At 44.7% G+C, this 12,219-nt stretch overlaps 1 protein-coding gene across 1 annotated transcript in view; it reads right to left on the reverse strand.

Annotated features, from left to right (window-relative positions):
* Nucleotides 1–5,048: 5,048 nt before the first annotated feature.
* The window catches only part of LOC117879256 (atrial natriuretic peptide receptor 2-like), a 41,292-nt gene continuing 34,121 nt past the window's right edge, over nt 5,049–12,219 (reverse strand). Inside the window, exons 20-23 of the mRNA XM_034774307.1 lie at nt 11,717–11,869; nt 9,802–9,900; nt 7,181–7,272; nt 5,049–5,833 (exon numbers count right to left, since the gene is read on the reverse strand). Coding sequence (XP_034630198.1) covers nt 5,672–5,833; nt 7,181–7,272; nt 9,802–9,900; nt 11,717–11,869 — 506 coding nt within the window. The 3' untranslated portion in view covers nt 5,049–5,671. The remainder of the gene's footprint in view (nt 5,834–7,180; nt 7,273–9,801; nt 9,901–11,716; nt 11,870–12,219) is intronic.

Consider the following 12,219-nt stretch of genomic DNA (forward strand, 5'->3'; position numbering starts at 1 on the left):
CAGAAAGGGTTAATCCATCACAGATTGAATGTAAAATATGCATCTGATCTGCAGAGAGTGTGCCTCTTCCTTACTCCCATTTAAGTAAACTGAAATTGGGGGTTCTCAGCACCTCTCAGTCTCTAAGCCAACAACTGGTGCATCATAAAGCACCTGATGCAATAACACACAAGAAACAAAATTCTTTTTAAAATTCAGGGATGAAGGTATTTTGTTTTTCAGAACTCATAAATATGGCAAATGTCATCCTATGCTTTAATTCAGTGTCAAAATGTAATCTGTAAAAAAAAAAAAAAAAAAAAAAAAACAACCTTGATAGCTCAGTGCTTTGAGCATTGGCCTCCTAAACTCAGGGTTGTGAGTTCAGTCCTTGAGGGTTCCATTTAGGGAATTGGGGTGGGGAAAAAAAAATCTGTCTGGGGATTTATCCTGCTTTGAGCAGGGGGTTGGACTAGATGACCTCCTGAGGTCCCTTCCAACCGTGGTATTCTATGATATGTGTATGGAGCAGCCTGCACTGATAGTCCTTCTACTAGAGCTTTGTGGCTTTACAAAGGACTTTGCTGCTCAGGCCTTTCAAGCCAACAGCTTCTACAAACACCAAACTCACAGACCTGTTTTGAATGTGAAAAGGATTGATTTATAACTCTGAGGAGGAAAAGTGCTTTTGAATATTTGTTTTAAATCTAGGGATCAAAGCTCATGCCAGGGGTGTCAGTATGGGCCAGTTGCTCAGGGAGAAGAAAGTGAAAATACAGGAGGTAAGCGTAGTTGGCTAGGACCAGGAAGTTATTGGGGAGGGAGAGAGTGAGTGACCTTCGTGGCACCACAGGTCTGACCTTCTGGCTATCCATGTATAGAAAGCCCACTGACTCCTGCCTCAGGAGTTATCCACACAGAAATGGGGCTCCGTCCTGCATGACTGAAGCAAGTGGAGTATTACCATGGAATTGTATGAGAGCAGGATCAGACTTGTGCTGCATAGTCAGGTTTAGTCTGGCTCTGTAAAGTTTCCCAGAATGGTTGGAAGGCTCTTGACATTGGGTCCCTTCCTTTGGAGCGACTGCTTCATCCTCCTTATTTGGAGAGCTGCAGATCTATTAGGGAGGCACTCTAGGCTAGGTCAACCTCCATATCCCAGGAGCTAAACTTTGCTTTTATAGTACCTATAGAAAATATCAACATGACATTTAAATGTTAGGTAGTTGCTACCACGTCTTCAGTAGAAGCTAGGTGCTCTGTTTGAAGAAAGAAAGGAAGTTTTCCCAATGTTAAGTTTGACTGAATAAACTCTGGGAACTTCTAAACCTGGAAAATTAACTTACCAATAAAATTACAACATTGGTGATTATTTTATAATTTGACTGTTCCATCTACTCTTCAGCATTCACACAGGTTAGTTAAATATTACATCATTTTGTAATTCTTTTTCTGCTTTGTATCATGCTATTTATTTCCGATGCCTGTGTGCGTCATTACTGTACATAGCCTGTATTGAGATGAAATTGTAATAAATAGTCATCAGAATATATAATATATATATAAAATCAACACTTCATAAAAACAGAGTGGTATTCTTGTTGTCCGCATGTGCTGTTTTCCTATGACTGCAAACACGGAGGGCCCAATCCTGTGATGGCCTGAGAGCCCCCAGTAACAATGGAGCACCTTCACCTCCCACTTGGGAGAGAGTGTTGAGGGTGCCCAGCACCTCACAAGGGGTACTCCACACCTCTCAGGATCAGGCCCTATCACTGGAAATGCTCAGTATCCATCTACTTTCAAATTTAAACATGCAATAGATATTTTAAGAAAGAGGAGGAAAATATCACCGACCTATATAAGTGTAACATCTATTGTGTCCCCTTTCTACACAAAAACTTCAGCACAAGCTGATTGGTCACAGATCTGTGTCATAGGAGAGCACTTAGCTCTTCAGAGATTTACAGAGTCTCATATCAGGGCACTTGGTTGGTAATTTGACTTCTGACTGGTCACCCTGGACCGAGGGCCTTCGAGAGAAAATTGGGGCCCTGGTACATCACGTTCACTAGGGCCCCACCCCTCCCATTTCACCTCAGTTACAGATGTTTTGAGGACCTCCCTGAGCTTGGGGCCTGGTACAATTGTCCTCCCCTTGTCCTCCTCTCATCAGCCCTGCTTGCACCACTACAGCCAGTGGGACATTGACTTCAGTGGAAGCCGGATCAAGCCCTATGGCTATACTTTCTGGTGGTGTGATGTTATGTGGGTTATCTGTTTGGTGGAAGATATAATAGAATTACCCTGAGTTTTTCTTACAGTAACTACTCATGTGTACAGCCCCATTTAACTCAATGGACATAGAGCTAGGTTTGGGTGGTTTGCAATAAAAAAGTGACTTTTGAAGCAACACAAAACCTTTTCTTTTTGTTTAATGTTTGTGTGTGGAAAATTTTCATTGTTACAACCAATCCTAAATAGAACTACTTCATGTGTTTGTGAATCTACCCAAATTTATAAGCGTTTGCAGGATTGGGGCCCTATGAGTTTACAGTATGATTTTCAGCAACTTTGTAAAATGCTGAATGTAACATTTTCAACCAGATCGTCCCTAAGCATGATAGATCCCATAAGGCATCATGCGGCTACCTAATTCATTTTTAATTGGCTTGAGGGCTCAGCAGCTCCATTAATTGCGCAGCACCCTGCAGGACTGGGTCCTATGTAACTTCCAATACAAATGTGGCGCTCATATAACATTGAATGTCACGGCAGGGTTATGGGCAGCCAGGCCTAGTAGTCGGTGGCAGAGTCCGGAGTCATGAGACAGGAGTCAAGAGTCAGGATATCGGAAGATCAAAAGCCAGAGACAAACTGGAGATCAGAATCACGTGTCGGGAACCGGAGACAGGACAGCTCAGGATATCGGGGGTCAGAGGCAGGCGACAAACTGGAGTTCAGGAACCACAAGTCAAGCCGGGTCTGGATGCCAGGAAATCGAGTAGCAAGAGCAGGAAGTGTGGGGTGAGGCGAGCCCAGTTGTTCAGACAGTTGCCTGTTCCTGCTGCTGCTGGCTCCAGGACTCCACCAATTGGGCCTCAGGGGCAGAGCCTTACACTGGGGTGAGGCTTCATGGGTCCCAGGTAAGTCATTGTTAGCAGGCTACCGGGGGGAGGGCTGGAGTGCGGTTGTTTCCATGAACTCTGTGAATGTGGGTTTGAGACCTATCAGTCATGATAATAAAACAGACCTTTTTGGGGGGTGAAGGGAGATAGGTGGCAATGCAGTTTTGGCCAAATCCATTAAACATTATTATCAAAGTATGTCTGTAAATCCCGAATACCTGCCAAATCATCTGAGAACACTGCAACTTGTATTTCACATTGTACTGTTCATCCATTTCCTAGTAGACAAATACCCACATCACAAGAACCGTTTGCATAAATGACACTAATCAAGATGCCATCAGCACAACTGACACTAATCAAAGCCTTTCTAGAAGTCTTACCAGACATTCAATGAGCTATGGAAAACAATCCCTGCAGAGGTGGTCCATCCAAGATAGGGGCGAGAGCTATTGACAAAGCAACAGAGGGATGCTTACAATGGTGTTGTCCATGATCATCTTCTTCTGCAAGTAAACAGCCCAATCCAAAGCCCTCTGAAGTCACCAGGAGTCTTCCCATTAACTTCATTAGCCTTTGGACCAAACCCAAAGATATGTCCTCAATGGCCACAGCTGTCAGTCCAACAATTTTCCTAAGCACTGTCACACAAACATTGTACAAACTCAAATGATCATACAACTGACTTGTATTTAGAATAACCTGGACTCAGAAAATGTTCATTATAATGTCCTTTAATCCTAGCAGTCTACATTAGTATAACATAGATGAGTAGCAATTGCAACTTTTCTGCAAATGAATATGCAATAGATAGAGTGAATGGTAACAAATTCACATTTCCTAAAAGTCTCTTTCTATCATTTCTAATTTTTAACATGTTAATTCAGTGAAAGTGTAATGCCAAATATAGACTGCATGATGCAATGGTGTAGATCGAAGTGTTTCAGGAACATACACGGTATTCAGATCAATGGGGCTTTGGCGGAACAGCAGAGGAACTCAATGTGTTAAAGGATGTTACAATGCTGTGGTTGACTTGGAGTTTGAGTTTATTGGTGGTTATGTTATAAAATTTGGAACGTATGCGAATTTAACATATAACGTTTAGATAAATGGAAAAATACTTTAAAAAAGAATTAAGTCAGACTGTATATTGTAATCTCACTCAATAAAGTCAGTTGCTATTACTATTGCGTGTGCTTTCCAATTAAATAAGAAATTTCAGTATCAGCACTACCTTTTAATTTTAATCTCAGTGATCACACAGGACATATTTAATATCAAAATATGCTAATTACATGGGGCATGAGCCAGTAAATTACCCAGTTAATTTAAATTGATTTACACTGGTTTAAGTACACTTACTTTTAGGGTTTTGCACTGGTGTATCCAGATTGATTTGGAATAAATTTAGTTAAGCTGGTGAAACTTTCTAAGGTAGAGTAGCCCTGACCGAGAGAAAATCTGCTGCCATTTAAAATAAATCTGTAGTCTGGAAAAAAGAAACCGCAGAGTGCCAAACAGCATACAGCACACATTGTACAGCGTACTTCGCGTTCAGAGAAAATAACCTCTGACAGAGCTTGAATGAGAAGCCACTAGCGCAAACCCATCTCCATCAGCAAACATGGAGATTTATAGAGAGTTTTCTCTTAGGGCTTGTCTACACTTACAGCGCTGCCGTGACGCAGTTGTGCTGCTGTAAGGCTTAGTGAAGACACAACCTACGACAATGGGAAAGCTTCTCCCATTGGCTTAGGTACTCCACCTCCCCGAGAGGTGGTATCTATGTCTGATGGGAGAAGCCCTCCTGTCAACATAGCACTGTCTACACCGGGGGTTAGGTCGGTATAACTATGTCACTCGGGGTGTGGATTTTGACCCAAGCGTGTCAGACCAAGTCACTCCAATGGCTAATGACAGAAGCCAGACACCCTGAGTTCTTTTAGTCCAATGCTTTATCCACTAGGCCAGATTGTTCCCTCCTACTGTACCTGGCCTTCAATTCTAGCAAAGTCCACATTTCAATCCCTCCTTTCAAAACATTAAACAAATTAATCCCATGAGGCTTATCACCACCCTGGCACTAAATAGCACAGCCTCCCCTTTCTCCTTCTCACCACGAGAGGAGTTAATATTCTGGCATCTCCAGCCTGCTGCTTGTGCCAAGTCTAATAATGGGGGCTGTTTGCAGGGCTTTCCCCCCCAAAACCAAGCGACAGCTGAACAGATCTGATCCCGGTCTCTGGATAGCTGGTGACACAGAAGAATCCATTTAATTCCTTAATTATCCACACATTTGTCGTCACCAGTGATTTGTTTTACTTCTTTATTTTTGTTCCCGTCAGACTAAGGGAGAGAGCTTTGATTAATGACTGTCCGTACATCCGGAGAGGCTGTGGGGGAGCAGCATCTATTTTCTTGCTTTGCCTCTAGGTGTGGCACGGCAATGGAAGCTTTCAAATATCTCAGGCCCTCCTGGATCACAGGAGAAGTTTGCCAGGTAGATCTAAAAGACTGAAAACAAGGAGAAACTGGAACAACTAAACATCTACCCATGCCCTTTAAGCTGGGCTGGAGAGAGGATCACTGGGCAAGACTCCTGGAATCAAACTGAAAGTAGTTCCATCAGGGTCTTGAGAGGTTGTGGTAGTGATGGGTGCTCTCTTCTGGATGGCAATATTCTGCTTTCCTTCTAGCCAGTATGTCACCATGTCTCCTTTCCCCTATGGAAGAAAATAAATCAAGGTGTAATAATAATACCACCTAGTTCTTATATAGTGTTTTTCATTAGTAGATCTCAATGTGCTTTATAAAGGAGGTCAGTATCATTACCCCATTGTACAGAAAGGGAAACTGAGGCCTGGAGAGACAAAATGACTTGCCAAGATCCCCCAGCGGGCCTGTGGCAGAGCTAGAAATAGAACTCAGATCCCCTGAGTCCCAGTCCAGTGCTCTGGCCATTACTACTGTGTCTATTAATGATGGAAAAAACACTTCATCTCTGAGAAAGTTTCACTAATTTTAATTATGGGTCTGTCAACACTACAAATACAAATATAAATGAATCAGGGGATGCCATTATCACAGTCTTTTCTTCTCATCCACTTACAAGACAATGAAAATCTGTAGTGTGGGTTGGATCTAATTGTGTTTTTACCATATCCCATTACTGAGGTCAAAGCCTTAGCTAAAGTCCTGAGGGCAGGCCAGACCTTTAGCCTAGTTGTGAGACATGGTTGCAACATGGTTAGGTCCTACCTGCAGTACAAACCGTAATTATGTTGTCATTAGGTCAGTGGGAAATTGTGTAGTAACTGGGTCCCAGGATTCAGTTGTCCATGTGGTGTAGATAGGCATGGGCCTGTTTCAGAGCGAGGCCATGGAAATGAATTGTTTTCGCAAAGCAAAACTGTGGGACACTTTGATATTTACCGGCATGCTTCGCATGGCAGGATAATTAGCCAGACAGATATGGACCCAAAATGGAAAAAAATGGGTTCTAGATTTCACACCCTTCAAAGTCCAGGGCCAAGGGTTTTCTATCAGCCCCTTACAGAGCGAGAGAAGCTGCCTACAGTGTTCAGTTTTGGATCTGGCTTCAGATTCCTCCCAAAGGTTGTGATTATTCAAGGTCCATTTTCACCACAAAGAGAAAATCCCACCGAGAATGAAGTTACTTCCCAAAATGGGGGCCGTTAGGATTGACAGGTTCCAAACACAAAGTTTGTGTTCGTTTATTGTTTATCACTATTTTCAAGTCTCGTGTTTGATTTGAAGCAGGCAGGCAGGGCGGCTTGGCAAGCCGTGAATCTGAGTGTGGAGCCCATGTTTGGGCCCTCGCTCCCAGAGTTGGCTGGGCCTGGGAGCAGCTTATGTCACCCTTGAGCAAACTCCGCTGAGTGATCCTTCCACGGAACTCCATCCAGGCCTCTTCAGCTGGGGGCACCGCTCAGATTCAGTAAAGCCCTTCTCTGAGCGAGGAGGGTATGAAGGATTAAAACAACGGCATTCCAGAAGACTGTTCACACTTTCCCCCTCTGAAAAGCTGAGCACAAATGCTGTATATTTACCTTGACTTGCAAATTCCCACGACACACTAATATGTACTCTCCAATCTGCTCCAACAGTTGGTACGTATTTGAACTGCATTGTATTTTAAGAGCTGGAAGGGGGGGAAATTGCCATATTATTGTAACCATTTATCCACTGAAGACTTAGCCAGCAATGAATAGCGACTAAACTTCCATCTGCCCCCCCAGGCTGCGTCATTATTATTGAATGACACCTAGCTCTTTTCATTTCTTGGCTGGCACTACCATGTTATTTGAAATGCTCACAGATGAACTGAAAGGTCCTTGGTCTCTTTGTAAGTCATCTCAGGACACATACGTGACTGTCAACAAACACTTCACATCACATCCTGTATCCGATATTATTTTTCAGCTCTTTATAGCTGCCTGGCTGGAGTTGCTTGACAAGTGACCCTTTCATCTCACAGGGAAGAAATCCATATGGAGTTTTAGCCAGTGGCCACTGAACAGCCAGAGCCTTTTCTGTGTACTCACTTTTGAACAAAGACTAAAGCTAAGAGAAATTTCCACCCACCCACTGCCTCCAAGCCTATAAATAAATAAAAAGAGGGGGAGGTGCCATCTCCTGTAACTGTATAAATACTTCTACTGAATTATTCTGGTAACATGATCTTTTCTTTAACCAAGGAAGGATGTATACTCATGCAAAATGCTTATTGTGTCATCCATTGCAGGAGACAGGCAACCAGGACTCCTGGGTTCTATTCCCACTTCTGCAACGAATTCTCTGTGTGACATGGGACCAGACACTTAATTTACCTATTTGTAAAAATGGGGATGATTCGTGAGCTGGGGGTGGGAGGATTTTTCCACCGAAATGATTTTTTGACAGAAAAAAACAGTTTCCCTAAAATCAAAATTTTCCACAGCATTTTGATTCAGAAATCTCAGAATATTTCATTTAGACTGAAAAATGCTGAAATAAAATGTTTCCATAATTTCCAATTGAAAACTTTCCTGAACTATTTGCCCCACAAAAAGTTTTGATATTTTGATATTTCATCCCGATTTGGGACAGAAACAAATGTTATGTCCACACAGGATGGAAATTGTGGATTTCACGGAAGTTAATACTTCTAAGCTATCACTGTGAGGTCCTCTGGGTTAGTTACCTACAGTGTGTAAAGCTATTTGAAATCCTCAGATGACTATCCTGAAAGAAGCATGGAAAGAGGAGAGGATTAAGGTCATAAAATGATAAGCTTTTTCTTAGCACACTGTGTTAGAGGTGTTGATAAGACATACAGAAGAAAAGGTGAGAGAGAGGTAGAGATACATGACTGAAGAGAAGATGAAATGTGACGGATGGAGGAAAAGATTTGAGAGTCATCAGCATAAAAGTGGTAGCTGAGCCTATGGTATCAAATGAGTTCACTCCAGGAGAGTGCAAAGGAAGAAGAGGAAGGGAGCAGACTGGGAGATTGACAGAAGGCTAATGAGGTTGCACACATAACTGAGAGCATGAGTTGAAGACAATGGGGGGTGAACAGATGTCACTGAGGGCATAATTTGTTCTGTAGAATCTTCATATTAGTGATGATGAGTGAGAAGGAAAGAACCCAGCTTGACTCTCAGATCCATGGGTCGAGTTTGCAAGCTAGCAGTTAGGATCGGGAGGAAACACACTTTCAATTTGTAAACTGGGCAAATTTGATATGGAATCAGTAAGGCACAATGGACATATTAAACCCCATCGTGACAATTTTGAGAGTCACTTTTTGGAGTGGAACAGCCCGTTAAAATATATTGAAAAATTGCCCTGTTTTAATACATTTGAAAAGCATTGTAACCCCATCCAACAAAACTATGTAACCTTCTTTCTCTCATGGATTAGAGGAACAAATATGTCTTAAAAAAAAAAAAAAAGCCTGGCTTTGGCTCATTCAGCTTTTTCTGGCCCCTGGAGCTCGGATCAAATCAGATTTCAGCCCAGCTAAAGAGAAAGCTTGCTAACCAAACTCAGGACTCTGCCAGTCCCTGGGAGGAGCTGAAGAAGAACTCTGTCTGCAGATTTTCTCATGGAGATTTCTTCCTGATCATTCTGCTGGACAACAGGGTTTGCTTCCCCATGCAACAGACTCCCCCCACCTCCACTGGCTGAGGGTGCAGTTCCAATGGAGCCAGGTTGTCAAACTTTCTGTAGTCACTAGCAGTCCCCATTTAAAGGGAAGCTACACTGAGGAGGGTGGGCCATAGAACATATTATAGTTCTGCGATGAGCTCCGCTGAGAGCAGGGAAGGAGGATGAACAATGAACATTCCCTGCTAATCCTATGCATCTCCAGGGCCTGATTGCAGCCTGCCCCATCTCCTGCAAGGAGCTGTGGACCCTTGGAGACCCCTCTCTTGGGCCTGGAGGAAGAGGGGAGGCTGTCACAAGGCAGTGGAGCCCCCTTTTTCACAAGAGGGGAAAGCCATGCATGTAGGTTCCCCTGTGTCTCTGGATCTTGGCTGCACAGTTGAGCCCTCAAGTCAAAAGCCTCCTGAGGTTGGGAGTTGCACCCTCTTAAGCCAGGGCTGGACTCAGAACTCAGCCCTTTGTTTCTCCACAACTCATTAAAATGTGCTAAGCATTGCCCCAGCATTTGGCTTTTCTTTACCCTCACTGGTGGACTCCATCCTGGAAGCTGTGTTGACAGTGTCTCCAAACAAGCAGTACCGGGGCATTTTGGTTCCAACGACTCCAGCTACAACTGGCCCTATTGAAGGAAAGAAAGCCAAATATTTTGGGAGATGTTTTTAACTCACACTCAGAATGGACCTTAGGCTCATGTAACCTCAGTGGTTGCACAGGGCCCAGCGCCACACACAGCTCTGGTCCAGTCTCCCCAGTTCCCCATTTGTGGTCCAGTCTGGTTGCATTGCACCATGACAAGGTATAAATGCTGATACTGTCCTAATCATCCCCTGCATTTGACAAGTTGTGCTTCACCTCCACTACTGACTTCCAGGTCCGTGTAGGTGAGTCACTAGAAGCCCAAGAGCCTCATGAGCAGGGTAGGGCTGGGATGGAGGGATCACAGTCAGGCAGGAGTTGCTATGGGTACACAGAAGGGTCTGGGGAGGAGGGCCTGGTCATAGATGAGCAGAGAGCTAGATGGGTCTGTGATGGGGTGTCTGCCCTACACTGGCATGTAAGGGGTTAAAAGAGGCCTAAGGAGGCTGTGTGAGGAAGTGGCCAATAGGAGGGAGGCTGTGAGAAGCAGCCAATCCGGGCCCAGCAGGCCTATATAAGAAGGGCCGCAGAGCAGAGCAGGGTGAGTAACTGTCTGGAGTTCAAGGAGGGAAGAGTGTGTTCCTAGCTAGAGGAAGGAGTGCTAGTACCGTGGACAGAGCAGTGCCTGAATGCTCTGAGGTGAGGGCAGAGCAGGTGCTGGGGGCCCGGGAAGGGGCCCAGGAAAGCATAGCAGTCATAAGGGAGTTGAGGAGATGCAGCACGTGGTTGCCATTGACAGGGTCCCTGGGCTGGGACCCGGAGTAGTGGGTGGGCCTGGGACCCCCCACTCGCCACTGGGGAAGTGGCTGGACTACTGACAGAGATACTTCCCCCCTGGACAGGGGAAAGATGGATATGGTGACATGGCCAGAGGGCCAAGTCATGAAGAGGGCGCTGTGGTACTTGGATTGCGGCGGATCTACAGGCTGAGACAACGATGGGAAAGACACCATCAGGAGAGGGCATACTGGCTGGTGGAGCTAATCCCTGTAAAGAGGCACCACTGTGGTAAGTGGACCCATGACAGGGTCTCCACGGAAGCTGTTCACACTAGGCCCCACAAAAAATACCTTAGGCTGGCCCTGTACACACTAAGCATCTGGAAAAGCAAGAGCAGGAACCAAGCTCATATATTGCTGACAATAGCAGAGGAGCTTTCTATTCCTAGGTATTCCTCTACTGAATCTTAGCTTTGGTTCTGTGATGTCAGCCCATTCTGCTTTAAATTGAGAAGGGTTTGCTCTGTTGTTGCGATAACGAGGGCTAATAGTCTTGTTGGGGCCGCATTCCAAAGTGCTGAGCATCACAGCATGTGTGCTGGTCTAATCCAGACTCCGTATTGCCAACCAGGCATTCAGATGAGTGGGAAAATCAGATGGTGACCCAGATCAGGAAGCAGAGAAAGCATAAGTGTGGGAGCTGAGTCAAGGATGTGAGGAAAAAACTCTTTTGGGATCACGAACAAACTAACTGGGATTAGCAATGGCAACAAAATTACCATCCCTGGCCTGTATTAGCATCAGCTTTCTCCCTCCTTCTGTGAGGCACAAGTGGGCTCTGCTCCTCCCAGTCTGGCTGGTGGGGCGCTCCTTGCAAAAGCATCCATGTCAGAGGGATGGTGAGGCCCATTTAAAACTCAACAGTTACCACTCAGCAGTAACTGCCTTGTCACAGGATCTTGGATTCTAAGGATAAGGTGATCTACCTGGGGCTCAGGCCATGGCTGAAAATTCAGCTCAATCTTTACATAGACAAGACGCTATTACAAACATTTGCCAGATGGCAGCCTAGCCACGTACCTGAGTGGATTCCTGCTCGTATCTTTAGCTGGGTGTTGGGTTTGTGCGGAATCCTAAATGTCTTGCACACGGCCACCAGGTCTAGCGCCATACTTGCTATTTCACTGGCATGACGAATACCGTTCTCTTTGGGTACCCCCGACACTACCATGTCTCAAAACAAAAATACAGCCTCATCAGCCTTCAACACGAGTCATTTTAAACAGGCATTTGCTAGAAGGATGCTGGCCTTAGCTAAAAAATCCTATTTCCCTTTCACACACTGGGTTAGCTCTAAGTTTAGGGCAAAAACTCCAGAAACAAATCCAGGACAGAAAACACAGTATAATATTTTGAGTGATTAATTTCTAGAGCTGTGCAAAACTTTGGACTTCCCTCTTACCCTCCCCACATTCAAGGACTCTGGAGAAGGGGCACAGGGCCTCACGGAGGGTATCAGCTCTTCTAGCTTTGGGTGGGGGTCACCAGGAAATGGCAAAGAACCCCAAATCCCTCAGGAGTCC

Source organism: Trachemys scripta, chromosome 6 (assembly GCF_013100865.1).
Source record: "Trachemys scripta elegans isolate TJP31775 chromosome 6, CAS_Tse_1.0, whole genome shotgun sequence".
Lineage (NCBI taxonomy): Eukaryota > Metazoa > Chordata > Testudines > Emydidae > Trachemys > Trachemys scripta.